This window comes from Apostichopus japonicus, chromosome 21 (genome assembly GCF_037975245.1).
Source record: "Apostichopus japonicus isolate 1M-3 chromosome 21, ASM3797524v1, whole genome shotgun sequence".
NCBI lineage: Eukaryota > Metazoa > Echinodermata > Holothuroidea > Aspidochirotida > Stichopodidae > Apostichopus > Apostichopus japonicus.
Genome location: NC_092581.1, coordinates 3,675,243 through 3,688,337, shown reverse-complemented (window position 1 = coordinate 3,688,337; position 13,095 = coordinate 3,675,243). Strand labels below are relative to the sequence as shown.

The window sequence follows — 13,095 nt, the reverse complement described above, 5'->3', positions numbered from 1 at the left end:
AATCGAATAAGCCCTCCAGTGACCTACCCTTGTGGATGGTAAGTCGGCCACTTTCTTCCTGGGTTCGTAATGGTTGTCACTCTTCAGTGAGTTTAGGTTGAATAAGTAACCCGAGTTTTTGTCCTCCACCGTACATTCTGTCCCCTTGGACGTCAGAATCGGACAGGCTGCCTCGGTCTCCCACAGGAAACTATAGACGCATCCATCGTCGAGCACCTCTAACAGGTAGGGACTGCTTGCCTGGTAACAAATAAAACCCCCAAAAATATGAGACTTCGGGCAAAAAACAGTCAGCAACTTGCATCACACCTCACATAGATCACAGACAACAAGATTCTCACCAACCAGAGGAGTGTGGTGCGTTGAAACTGCAGTTTGCAGTGAATTCAACACGATATTGCGGTACCGCTCTTCACCGTTACAGAAGAGAAAATAAGAGCTACCTCAAACATGTCTCACTTTGGTCTAAAGATTATAAATGAACCTTAAATGTTTGCAAATGTAAGAAAAAAATGTTCACATAACTGTGCAGGTCAAAACTGTACGAAAACTTTGTTGTCTGTATCGAGTTAGACGTTCAAAATACTTCACTAATGAAGGTCAAAATATATATTCCAGACAAGGGGTGGGGGGGGGGCCATAACTATATATCTGTCAACGTTTGGGTATATCTTGGCCGTTTACTTACTAGTTCTCCTGGACGACATCTGAAATGGATCCTTGTTTCAATTAATTTGCCTCCAGCACTGCAGGTACTTCCGTTGACATAACGCATCAGTAAGTTTTCTTCGCTCTCAACGGTAGGGGCGGATGAAGCTACTCCTAAATTCTTTATTCCAGCAATTTCCTAGAATCAGAGACAAAAAAGATCCATTCATTGCAACCAGCCACACAGTATGTATCCAAAGATGTACCCCTACCATCACCCCCACCCCCCCAGGACATACTGACTTTTTTACCTGAAAAATATTTATTTGATAGACGCTTGAATGTGAACTAACTTAACTTAAAATAAAGTGCCTCTATAAAACATTCTGCTAGAACCTAAAGTTGTAACTTGATTGGTATCTATCGCATAAAACACAAAGCACAAAAAAAGAAAAAAAAGAAAGTCATTTCTAGTTGATATAAAGCCTAGGCCTCTTTTTCCCCATATAGTTCCTGTATTAGGCTATTACAGCATAGTGAAAAAGAATCAAGAAAAAACAAGTTTCATTGTTTATAGTGAACCTATTTCTAATACCTGTTCCCCATCAAAATTTGTTTGACAAGCAGCGGCGAAAGGTCCACAGAGAGGATTTGGGTTTACGGGACGGCAGACGTTGATGTAATACTTATGTTTGCTGGTGGCGTCGCGGCTATCTACGTACGACCAATTGTCCTCATCCAATGCCTTCGATAAACTGTCGCAGATTTGATATAAACAAAAGAGAGAACTCTATTTAAAAGACGATCCTTTCCTTGATGCTTTTGTGACACATCTAAACCTCAAACTATATAAACTAATATCAAAACATGTCAAACCGTAGAAAGGCTGGAACATTTCCGAATCTATAACAGCATCCAAATAGTATTTTGTGTGGCAAATATATAAAATACGAAAGGTGGAGATATTTTGTGAATGGATCTGGCTAAAGCAGAGTAAATGATGTCACCATGGCAACTGAGTTGAAATTTAAATATATATATATATATACATATATATTTATTTGTTTTCACTATGCTATACTGAAATCATAAAAAAAACAGTGGCATTTTGATGAAATTATTAATACAGAGAATATGGACAGCTAAGCAAACATAGGACATGTAACACATTTCAACCATACTCAACAAGATCATGTTAGAAAAATAAATAAAACAAATATCTTTTGACGAACACCTGCTGAGATGACATAACACTAGACCTCGATTATGTTATCCACGTCCTGCAGTAAGGGACGGTTGAGCTACATTCACTCATCCATATCTTGAGTTAAGGAAAGCGACACATTTCCAATTATTTTAAAACTACAACCGTTGATGAAATCTTAAAACAGTCACGCAGCCACGTACCTGGACAGGTCGTACTGTCGGTGTGTGGCCTCGTCCATGACGATACATTCGACGGGCGGTTGGGGACATGCGTACTTTGTAGACCACTTGAAGGTGTAGACATAATCTGCTTCGGCTACAAACTCAATGCTACCATCACCCTCTGCGTTAATATCGCAAAGAAATATAATGTCGGCCTGCCGAAAAAAAAAAAAAAAAACGAAAATAAAAGCAATAAAAAAACAGACTGCAATCACATTTAATTAATCCGACAATCAGTTGCAGCCACTTGGGATAATTTACTAATGCTCATATCACAATGAAATAGTTCCTTTATCTGATTCTAATGCTAATTCCACTTCATACTGTCCTCCCATATCATGCTTTAAAGCACTCGAACTGACAGTATGAACAGTATTGTAATCAAACCCGCTTGATGCATACAGCAAACAACTACAGTGTAGTGGCGGTTCCAGGTAGAGGTGCCTCTGATATTTTTGTGGCACTAGAATTAAACTGCAAATGTAGGTTTTACTCAAAGACAATTTAAAACATTTAAAGCACGCTCTGCCCACCTGTATTCCTTCGTTTTCATTGATGTAATCTTATGCACAGCTAATTTGATATCGACCAATTCTGGTCCTTCCCCCCAACCCCTCTGCCCACCCCATCCATTTCTGAAAAATCCTAGACCTTTCTCTGCATTGCTATTGTTCTCACTGTATAAAATCTATTATTTAACTGGACCTGAATTTTGAACTACTACTACACCTCCTGAGTCTGGTAAAATGCATAGAGTGTTAGCTTGTGTAAAAGTAAGTTGGCCTGACGTTTCGATCCTAGCAGGAAAAAATCTTCTTCAAAGGCTTAATGACAAGTAACAGTAACAGAAGGGACAAAAACACGCACAGAATACAGAAAGGTTAATGAGCATGGTGAACAAAAAGAGATAGATGTAAGGGGATTAGTAGACAAGGGATGGAGAGAAGAAAGCAACAGGGGAAGAGGAGAGGTAGGAGATAAACAGTGGAGGGACAAAGAGAGGATTAAGAGTGTTAGCTTGTAAGTAAAGATTGTAAAAACAAAAAAACGTTTGGTTCCTTCTATAGCTTTCCCTGTAAATGAAACGGACGCGGAAAGGAATAGGCACAATCATTTACCTGTCTATGTATCTCTCTGTTGTCATTGCTGTTATACTCTGAACCCATCATGTAAGATAACTTCAAAATCCCATCAAAATATTCCAGGGTGGAATTGGCTTGCCCCAAAGTGTAGTGATTAGTCCTGTAGAGATTAGATGCAAATATGCTTTTCAAAGAAACCATTTTATCTTACACTTACCCAAAAAAAAAAAAACGTTTCACACTCAAATTGATGTCGTGCTTTCAGTTGCAGAGATGAAGTGTCTAAGAACTTGTGGGAACAGGAGTATCTCAAATATATATATATATTTATGGAAACAAATATCTCAGAAACAGTGCATTGTTGTCATCTTTTCTTTTTTCTAAAGGGTATGCACATTTGCAAATTGGTAATAACCTTTGACCTTTACAAAAAGGCAATAGGCTTAAAGTGGATTGATATACACAAGAGTGGATTTCTCTTCAAGAAACTTGCTTAATAGGCAATGTGCAATGGGTGTGATACCCCACAACACCTAATCAATTATAAGTAGCCCTCTTTGCAATTGTACGTCTTGCAGCAAATGTGTTTCAAAATTCAACAGTTTGATGAGTCAAAGAGTCGATTATTGAATCGTAAGAGTAGCCACAAAAACTGTTTGCCCACGATGGCAGCCTAGATAATTCTCTCTCACAATATCAGGCAAATTGTTTCAAGCAAGCCAACTCAACTGTCACAAGTTGATGAGTTAAATTAATATTTTGGTTTGAATCGGTTTGAGACATCGGCCAGACATCCACTTTCTGTATATATTCTCATCGACGACCATCAAAGAAGTGTTGCTCAGTAAGGAACATTCCACTTGTTGCCGGTCGAAAGATCAGGGCATCAGTACGACATATTTTTATATTTTAAATACAATAAGGCATCAAAGACTACTTTTCATCTGTATTGTCAATCTACTATGATCGATTCTCACACTATTGAGACAATGAAACACACACACACATGTATCTATACAACATTATATATATATATATATATATATATATATATATATATATATATATATATATATATATATATATATATATATATATATATATATATATATTTATATATATATATATATATATATATATATATATATATATATATATATTTATATATATATATATATATATATATATATATATATATATATATATATATATATATATATATTTATATATATATATATATATATATATATATATATATATATATATATATATATATATATATTTATATATATATATATATATATATATATATATATATATCAAACCCTTCACAATCTTTTAACCTCAACTCACCCATCTTTTTGGACCTGACATATATATATATATATATATATATATATATATATTTATATATATATATATTTATAAATATATATATATATATATATATATATATATATATATATATATATATATATATATATATATATATATCTAACCCTTCACAATCTTTTAACCTCAACTCACCCATCTTTTTGAACCTGACAAGCCCCAGGGTTAGGTATGTCAAGTTCGTCACATTGTGTACCTTCCACCTTAGCGCACACGTTCAAGAAGTAGTCGTAGTCCTGATAAGTGACCTTGTATTGATTCGCTCCGGATTTACTCAACGGACTGAGATCAAATGTAAAACCTGAAAACAGAAAAGAGGGAACAAACAGCACAATGTGTGAAAGAAAACATCTATTTTTCCCTTAATACATCAATTACCAACAACAAGCATTATGCCATCCCACAGGGGATTCTTACCCATACCAAGCATAATACCATCCCCAGGGGATTCTTACCAGCATCTTCATCAAACACCTGACAATTTTCTCCTGTTCGTTTGCCTAGAGGACAGGCTGCAGCAGTACGCCACTCAAACTCATATTCGCAGGAATGGAGTTTTCGAACCAGAGACGGGGCACTCTCCATGTCACCTGCCGGTAAGAGATAAAATGCAGGAGATTCATCTTCTGAAATTAGGCAAACTGTTGTGATTGTGACAACATACATAAACCAGGGATGTGCCCACGCTGGGCGGCACTGGGCGGCCCCGCCCAGCACTAAAAATTACTGCCCAGCACTGTCTTAAAAATCGTGAATCCTGCCCAGCACTATTTTCCTCTAAAATCCGGACATTCCTAACAAAATATTCAACATAAATTGGGCCTAGCCTATGCCAAAATCATACAGACTAATAATGCATCAGTTACGCATGCAGGAAACATTACTTACTGCTCTCAATCGGTCCCTTGTAAAATCTCTTTGAAACAAACTAATAACTTTTACCAGGTACGTAATATATTTCACTAAAAAAAAATTAAAAAACGTAAATTGTTAGCAAAACTAGTACTTGTGTATGTGCTTAAAAAGCTACACAAGTGCCAGCATTTGGCATCTGAGCACCTTCACAAATCGAACGGCGATCAGTCCGGGGACTCAGGAAATCCTGGGCACATCCCTGATAAATACATGCACGCATGCACGCATGCTCTGCGCCTTGATTCCTTTCACCTTTGACAAGGGAAAAAAACCAGAAAGCCAGTTAGCTTTGTGATTTCCTTGCCAAACAATCTGCTCAAAACTTTGAAAAAACTAACTGACTAATGTAGAGCAAGTGAGTTAAATTTGTCCAAGAATTAAGTGAGAACCAGAAAAGGGTTTGTAGCAATCCTTCTGGACATCAACTATGTCATTTCAATCATACAATTTTACCATATAAAATTTTAAAGCAAAATGTTTCAATATCCAGAAAGAACAGTCTTCCTATGTGAAATATAGTCACATTTACCAATTTTTGAGCTAGTAATTCCTTTTAACAATGGTTGAGAGTTACATGACATTGTTTATTCATTGTAAATAATTGGAGAAAATGGCCAATTGTTCCACCATTTGAGATGACCTTTAGACCCCTTTAAGCCAGTTTGTGCCCATTTGAGATAACCTGCTGACCCCTTGAAGTTGAAGGGGTGAAAACTGATAGGTTTAAGTGCACGTTTAAAGCAAGGGGGTGGGGGGAGGTATGAACTCTGAAGCAGATTTCAATACCTGGATGCCAGGTATGTTTTGTTGTGATCTTTGACCTCTAATAATTTCAATAGGAATCTTGCACTCACCAAGCTGGATCTACATAATAAGTATGAAGTTCAAGAAATATGTACCTCTTGTGTTTTATCTTGTTTACAAGATTTTCAGACTTTGACTTGAAAGTTGACCGCAAATGACCTTTGACCTCCACCAATTTCAATTGGGTTAGTGTACTCGACAAGCTGAAGCTACATACCATGTATGAAGTTCAACAAAGATGTACTTTTTGAGTTATCCTGTTCGAGACGTTTTCAGACTTTGACCTCTGTTGACCCCAAATGACCATTGAACTTCACAGAAAACAATAGGCTTCTTGTACTCTATTTGACGAATCGGCATACCAAGTATGAAGTTAATCTAACATTACCTCGTTGAGTTACCGTGTTCACGAAGTGTCACACACATAAACACACACACACACCATAGCATAGATTCCGTTTTACCTCCAGCTAGGAATGAAAAAAAAAATGACCACCTGTATCTACTTTAATAGACACAAGTATCTTTGTAATGATCAAAGCTTGTTACATTTTAATATTCATTTAACAATTTTAACACCCCTTTCCTTACCCGGAGCACAGATGAATCGAATGATGGTTTTCTTGGTACAAGACCCGCTTGTTTCTCCGTCTACATACGTCAATACAATTTCTCCTTCGTCATAGACTGGGCTCTCCTTAAACTGGCCTAAGCTGGTCGTGGCGCCTTGGTGATCTGAACCAAAAGAAGGAAAGAAGCATTGTGTAAGAGCATATTTTTGATTTTTGCATTGCTCCCCTCCAGCAATTTCACCAAAAGTTTGGAAACCTGTCAAAATGTTTATTTTACACCCGATCAAACTTGGACAATCTCGTCATAGCTCTTCTTAGAAATCACTTAACCACTTCAATCCCAAAATGCTCCCCCCCCCCCGCCCCCGGTCCATACTATCGGCAAACAATCAGATGGTCGGATGGGGAGAAACATTTTGAAATGACGCAAGGAGACCGACGATGACAAGAGAATAGCCTTGACTAACCTGTCCGCAGTTACAAAACCTGATGCACTCTTGTAAACTATTGTATATCAATCTACACACACTAAAGCAGGGGTGGGCAACCTTTTTGAATGAATGGGCCAGATATAAGGAGTGAAAAATTGACTGGGCCGCACCTAACTGATGACCTGCTGTTGATTTCAAACTAGATAGATTGATTTTTTTTTCTTTTTCTTGAGACATCTCACGTGCCGCAAAAATATCACTCGGGGGCGGCATGTGGCCCGTGGGCCATAGGTTGCCCACCCCAGCATTAAAGCCTTGTATCCTTACTTAGGAAATCCTTAGTAAATCCGTTCAAGTGGTATTTTTTCCAGAATAACGAGGCCACTTACCCACGAAGCAGGCGGAGGAACCTGGAGGACAAGAGGTTGTTTTCACATCCTCCTGAAGGAGATTCGCACAGATGTTGATGTAGTAAATGCCGTCGTCATTATTTTCGTGATCGTGGATTCCGTTGAGGGCCACCCAATTGCTTCCTCTCTCTCGTACCAAGCTCGACAGATCGAATCTCTGCCGGCCGTGATTGACACGGCAGGTGGTATCCGTCGAATGCTCCAGACAGGTGTGCTCCGTCTCCCATTCGAAGAAATACATGCAGTGAACCTCGGATGTGAACTTTGGCTGTCCGTTGCCTGTGAAAGTCGGGAATTTTAGAATGGTGAAATTCAAGGATAGGTACTTGCACACAGGTAACTTAAAACTAGAGCACCAATGGTGCAGAAGCTCATACCTTTTCGAGCTTAAAAATGTAGGGCCCACAAAACTTTATGGCCCACCAAATTTCAGGCCATTTTACAGATTCCACCAATTTTGGGCCCATGAGGGATAACCCCCCCCCCCTCCGTTAGCAGAATCCTGGCCACACCAATGGCTATAATTCCTATTTCCCCCTTTAAATCCTATTTTACCCACTCTCTCAAACAATACCACTGACCTACCCTATAACACTTTCTTCTCTACCTGAGCAGACCTGAAGCACTCCTTGCCAAAATTTTGGCTGGCTGCCTACATACCTCAAGCTCAAAAACTTCTAAGAATCGGCAAGTGCTGATTGGCTATAGGGCTCTCATGCTTACAGTTCAACAGTTAATAACAACTCCCAGTCCTGCTTTAATTCCACTAACAGCCTCTGCAGAGCTTAACCACAAATGTAAACAAACACTGCAGAGACTGGGAGACAAATTAAAGGAGCTTTGGCAAATGGTGAAGGCTCAGATTTTTTTTAAACAATGGGGATTAATTGTAATTAATTTAATTTTGACCAAAAATTATTAGGCATCACCTTATTCATACACAATCCAACAATCATCAGTTCAACTTTGAATATGATCCATCAAAATCTTGAGGAGATTGAGATATTTGAAAATATTACAAAGAATGACCCCCGATGACCCCCTAAATGACATTTGACCTCAATTTTCCAAACACCCCTCGTAACTCTCATCCCGAGGAACGTTGTGACCAAGTTTCATTATAACTGGCCATACACTGTACGAACAGGAACAATTTGAAAAAATAGGGCCGCGGCCCAGGCCACAAAAGACCACTAGTTGATCTTTGATTGCAAATTCATGAACACCCTGAAGGTAAAACTGCCATAGTACTATCGTGACAAACCCTCAACATTGTACCATGGAATCTGTAGAAGAAGCATTTTGCGTATTTCCACAAAATGGCCCAATAAGGCCCACAGGTGACCTTTGACCCCAAATTTCGGACCATCTCTGATGGCCCTAAACCCAATGGTCCTTGTGTCCAAGTTTCATGAAATTCCATCAAACACTGTGCGAGTGGGAGCGGTTTTACCAATTGTTGACGGATAGAGTGATAGAGTGATAGACGCCGCACTGTAACAATAGCTCACACCAGCATGGTGGTATGAGCTTAAAATTAAATAAATAAATTAAAAAAGGGCCCAGGGGCAATCCTTCTCCGTCTCGTCAGATTAAAGGATGACTTTTATACGTCACCATGTTAATTTTTAAATTTTGATTTTTGATAAAAATGCCCCTTTCTTAAAACAGCTGAGGTTCATCAATAAAAGTGCCTGAACACTACAGCCTAATACTGTAACAGTCCATTCTTTAGAGTTCCTCGGATGCAAAAGAAGATTCCACATACCTACCATACCTTGAGAACCGGAATAGCTAGAGAAATATTGCTAAAAGTCAATTTTTGCTTAAACTACGAGACAAATCAAGACTATAACTCTGGCTAAAGTCATCCTTTAATGCAACTTCTGCCCGATTCTTGTATGCAAATTAGGTTACACTAGGCAAGGTAAGGTATGTATCTGTAATGAAAGTGTTGTAGACCTATGCAAATTCCAAATGTTTTACTGTGAAAACCATTGCACAATATTTCTGTTATGTTTGGAACATTTCTTATGTAACTTAAAACTTGGTAATACAATTTTGTGCTGGTATATACATGTATATGAGAGCCCGAGGTGAAGTCACATCGTAACGCACAAAGTAATGTTAAACCAAGTCAAACGGTAACAAACTATAAAATTAATCACCTCAGGAATATGAAACCAGCCTGGATGGCAGTTATTTTGCTCTCATGCTGAACAGTCAGATGTACATGTGCGAGAAGACAGAATGGCTCAAAACTTACATTCCATATCACTGTGGTTATCCAAATTTACAGTTTTTTTTAGCCCACTTTGGGGTTTTTATTACCATTTAAGAGTACACTTCAGATCAGAAAAACTGTGGATTATCTCCTAAATGAAAACCCCACCATCTTACTTCAGTCAGCCAGGGCTTAAAGGGTGTGAAGACTCGCGCAAAAGAAACGTCTAATGCCGGTAATTTGACCTAGTTTCGAATGAGGTGTAACAGACAGGGATGAGACTGAGCCGGGGAAAAAAAATCTGAAATTTATCGATCGCTGTCCTGGGGGAGGGGTTTAAGAGGAGGGGGTGTCCCCCTCCCTTTTAGAATTTTTCTGTCAGGTAAGGAGGGCTTAAATGCAAAATGGTGGACTCTAGATGGAATCTATCACATCACGTAACTCGCCAAAAAAGTGTGGAATTTCTGCTTGTATAATTTATCCATTAGCTTTTTTGAACCAAAAAAAGGCTTTTTTGCTTGCTTTGTGCTACTTGATTCCACCACTGGTCAAATTCGGTGTTCCTTCCCTTCACAGTCCAGCATGTTCGGCAAAAAAAAAAAAAAAAAAAATTAAATAAATAAATAAATAAAAAATAATAATAATAATAATAAAAAATAATAAAAAACGCGAATTACGAGAAAAAACGCGAAAATGAAAAAAAAATAATCGGAAATCCGCGTTTACGCGGAAGAGTCTCATGCCTGAACAGAAGTGTTAAACACCACCGTCGATCCCAGAAAATACACACAGCTTGCTACCGTCTGTAATTAGACACTAGTGTACAGTCAGTACATACAGCTGCGGTCAATACCCACAGCACAGTATACAAACGATACAGCGAAGGACATTTCAGGTCCAGCTTAAGATAACAAGGTATCACGTTTCATTACTGTCTGCATATTGTAGCGACACGAACAAAACGTCACTTGCAAGCAACAGAAAGTTAACTTTTTCAGATGGCCGCACGCGGTTTTGGGTGAGTCTTCAATGCCTTTAAGACCAACAACCTCCCAGGGTACTAGATTTCTTGGCCCCCAATGCCTCCTCCTTTACCCACTGAACCGTAGCATCGGTCGCACACCAAACTCAAAAGACCACCTACCTGCAGTTTTGTTACATTTGAACGATATTACACTGGTCCGCTGGAAACTGTTATGGCGGCACACGCCACCACCGCCATACACTAGCGTCACTTCGCCATCAGCATATCTGACAGGAAGAGAATATACCAGACTAAGTTTCAGTGGCTAAATTTAGTCCAATAAAAACCAAAATTCAGTCTTTTCTTGGGGGGGGGGGAGAGAGAATTGATGCATTTTGTGGATATTATTTTTAAACAATCTAGCATTTTATTTCCTTACAATGTACACTACCTTGTACTCAATCAATGGTCTGCATAAATATCCTCTAAAAAATGATATATTAAGAGGGTCCCCACCCTCAGTTTGTTATACCAGGGATTAAAGGAGACGAATAGGTTCAGATTTTCTGTCCTTTGTTTTAATTTAATGAGTTATGAAAGATCCATCGTATGGATCGTATGGGGAAGGGGGCAATCGCCCCCCCCCCCCTTGAGCATATTTTTTTTTTGTATGTTATTATGATATCACTAGTAATTTCAAGCTTAGATGCAACTTACAAGGCCTGGGAAGAGCCATTTCCAGCAATCTGGGAGGCAATTTTCAGCCAAATTTTTTCTTTTGCTCTTCGGGCCAACCATAGTGGCGCTACGCTTAGATAGTTTGCAATGCCGTATCTACGGGTCTGATAGTTTGTCTACAGGTTCGCCCCTCCCTTGGCAAATTCCTAGCTACGCGCCTGTTGTATGATATGTCTCACTGCTTCAGGCTAGACGAGGGACAGAACTAACCTTAGACTAAACTGATCTGATGTTCCGGTCGAATGTCTGCTGGCAATGGGGTTATCTGCTCCTTTCTTTTCTTGACAAACGGCAGACTTTTCAGCCTGTCCGCAATCAAAGTTATGATCCTGCAAACTGCTACACACGGCAATGTAGTACTTGAACTCGTCCGCAGCAGAAGTACTCGCCTCAAATGGAGTTGTTACCTCTAATAAAATAGAAAAGAGACCATGCATTAAGTTGTTGAAACATAATATGAAACAAAAACAGGTGTACTAACCATTAATTAGGGGAAAAAACCAGAACATGGGAGACTTACAGTATTAACCAAAATGCCAGCAGATTTTGTGATTCCTTGCCTTATAAATTTATATATGGAGTCACCTGGTTGATAGAGCAACTGAGGAAAATGTATCCTATAAAGTCAACTACCAGAACATCAGAAAAGAGTTCAAGATAACTTGATCATTGCAAAGGCGATACTCTTCTGAAAGTTGATGACAGATAAGTCATTAGTGGAAGTGGAAAGCCCTCTCAGCCACTTCAAAAGAGGAAAGGCCAAATCCTGTGACAGTTAGTGACACAGAAAAGTCATTCATCAAAGAAATGGTTTGAGTTTGAGAGCTTACAAGGTTTCCAGGCTTTGACTTCAAATATATTAAACCTTCGATCAGCATCATATTTCAGCAAATATTAGGACAATATCTGTCACAAAATGTACTTGTGAAATACAAACAAGCATTCCTAAAGGCGACTGTAATTGGGTTAAGGTCAAGACTTCTGTGTCAAGTAAATCCCAGAGGCCTTTAATATTGAGAACTCAGAGCTAGTTTAGTCAGGGGAGCCTGTCAGTGTGGGACTGTCAGGGGGAAGGGGGAGGGGGTGGGGAAAGGAGCTTGTTATTAGGCTGTTGCAAAAATTAAGAAAAGGAATTACATTGCCTTCTTGTTCAAAAGCATTCAAACACTGGAATTTTTAGTACCGAATGGACAGAGGATCTATTTTGTCGGCTAGGGTCTGAGGGTAAACCACTGTTGGTTTGCCCCCTCGAATAAAAGTCAAGTATATACGACTGCTCCCCTTGGGGGAAACGGGAAATACTCCCCAATTGTCTGGTGTATACCGCATCTCAGCAAGTTGTACTCTACTCAGGAAATACAGCGTGCATATAGTAGATAGATGTTCCCGTGGCAACTGCTTTAGTACAAGATTGAATAAGATTCAAATAATTACTGTTGTAAACGTTTTCTTGGGAGCAGTCACATGACCACCGCACATTATGATGC

At 38.9% G+C, this 13,095-nt stretch overlaps 1 protein-coding gene across 2 annotated transcripts in view; it reads right to left on the bottom strand.

Annotated features, from left to right (window-relative positions):
* The window catches only part of LOC139962846 (cation-independent mannose-6-phosphate receptor-like), a 45,610-nt gene that overhangs the window by 23,773 nt on the left and 8,742 nt on the right, over positions 1–13,095 (bottom strand). Inside the window, exons 6-17 of one of the 2 annotated variants that reach the window (XM_071963217.1) lie at positions 11,819–12,017; positions 11,051–11,157; positions 7,662–7,961; positions 6,861–7,004; positions 5,006–5,140; positions 4,700–4,851; positions 4,512–4,525; positions 3,195–3,318; positions 2,056–2,231; positions 1,244–1,403; positions 689–847; positions 28–240 (exon numbers count right to left, since the gene is read on the bottom strand). In XM_071963217.1, the coding sequence (XP_071819318.1) occupies positions 28–240; positions 689–847; positions 1,244–1,403; positions 2,056–2,231; positions 3,195–3,318; positions 4,512–4,525; positions 4,700–4,851; positions 5,006–5,140; positions 6,861–7,004; positions 7,662–7,961; positions 11,051–11,157; positions 11,819–12,017 (1,883 nt within the window). Of the gene's footprint in view, positions 1–27; positions 241–688; positions 848–1,243; positions 1,404–2,055; positions 2,232–3,194; positions 3,319–4,511; positions 4,526–4,685; positions 4,852–5,005; positions 5,141–6,860; positions 7,005–7,661; positions 7,962–11,050; positions 11,158–11,818; positions 12,018–13,095 lie in introns of both variants that reach the window. The other variant, XM_071963216.1, reaches the window with a different exon arrangement.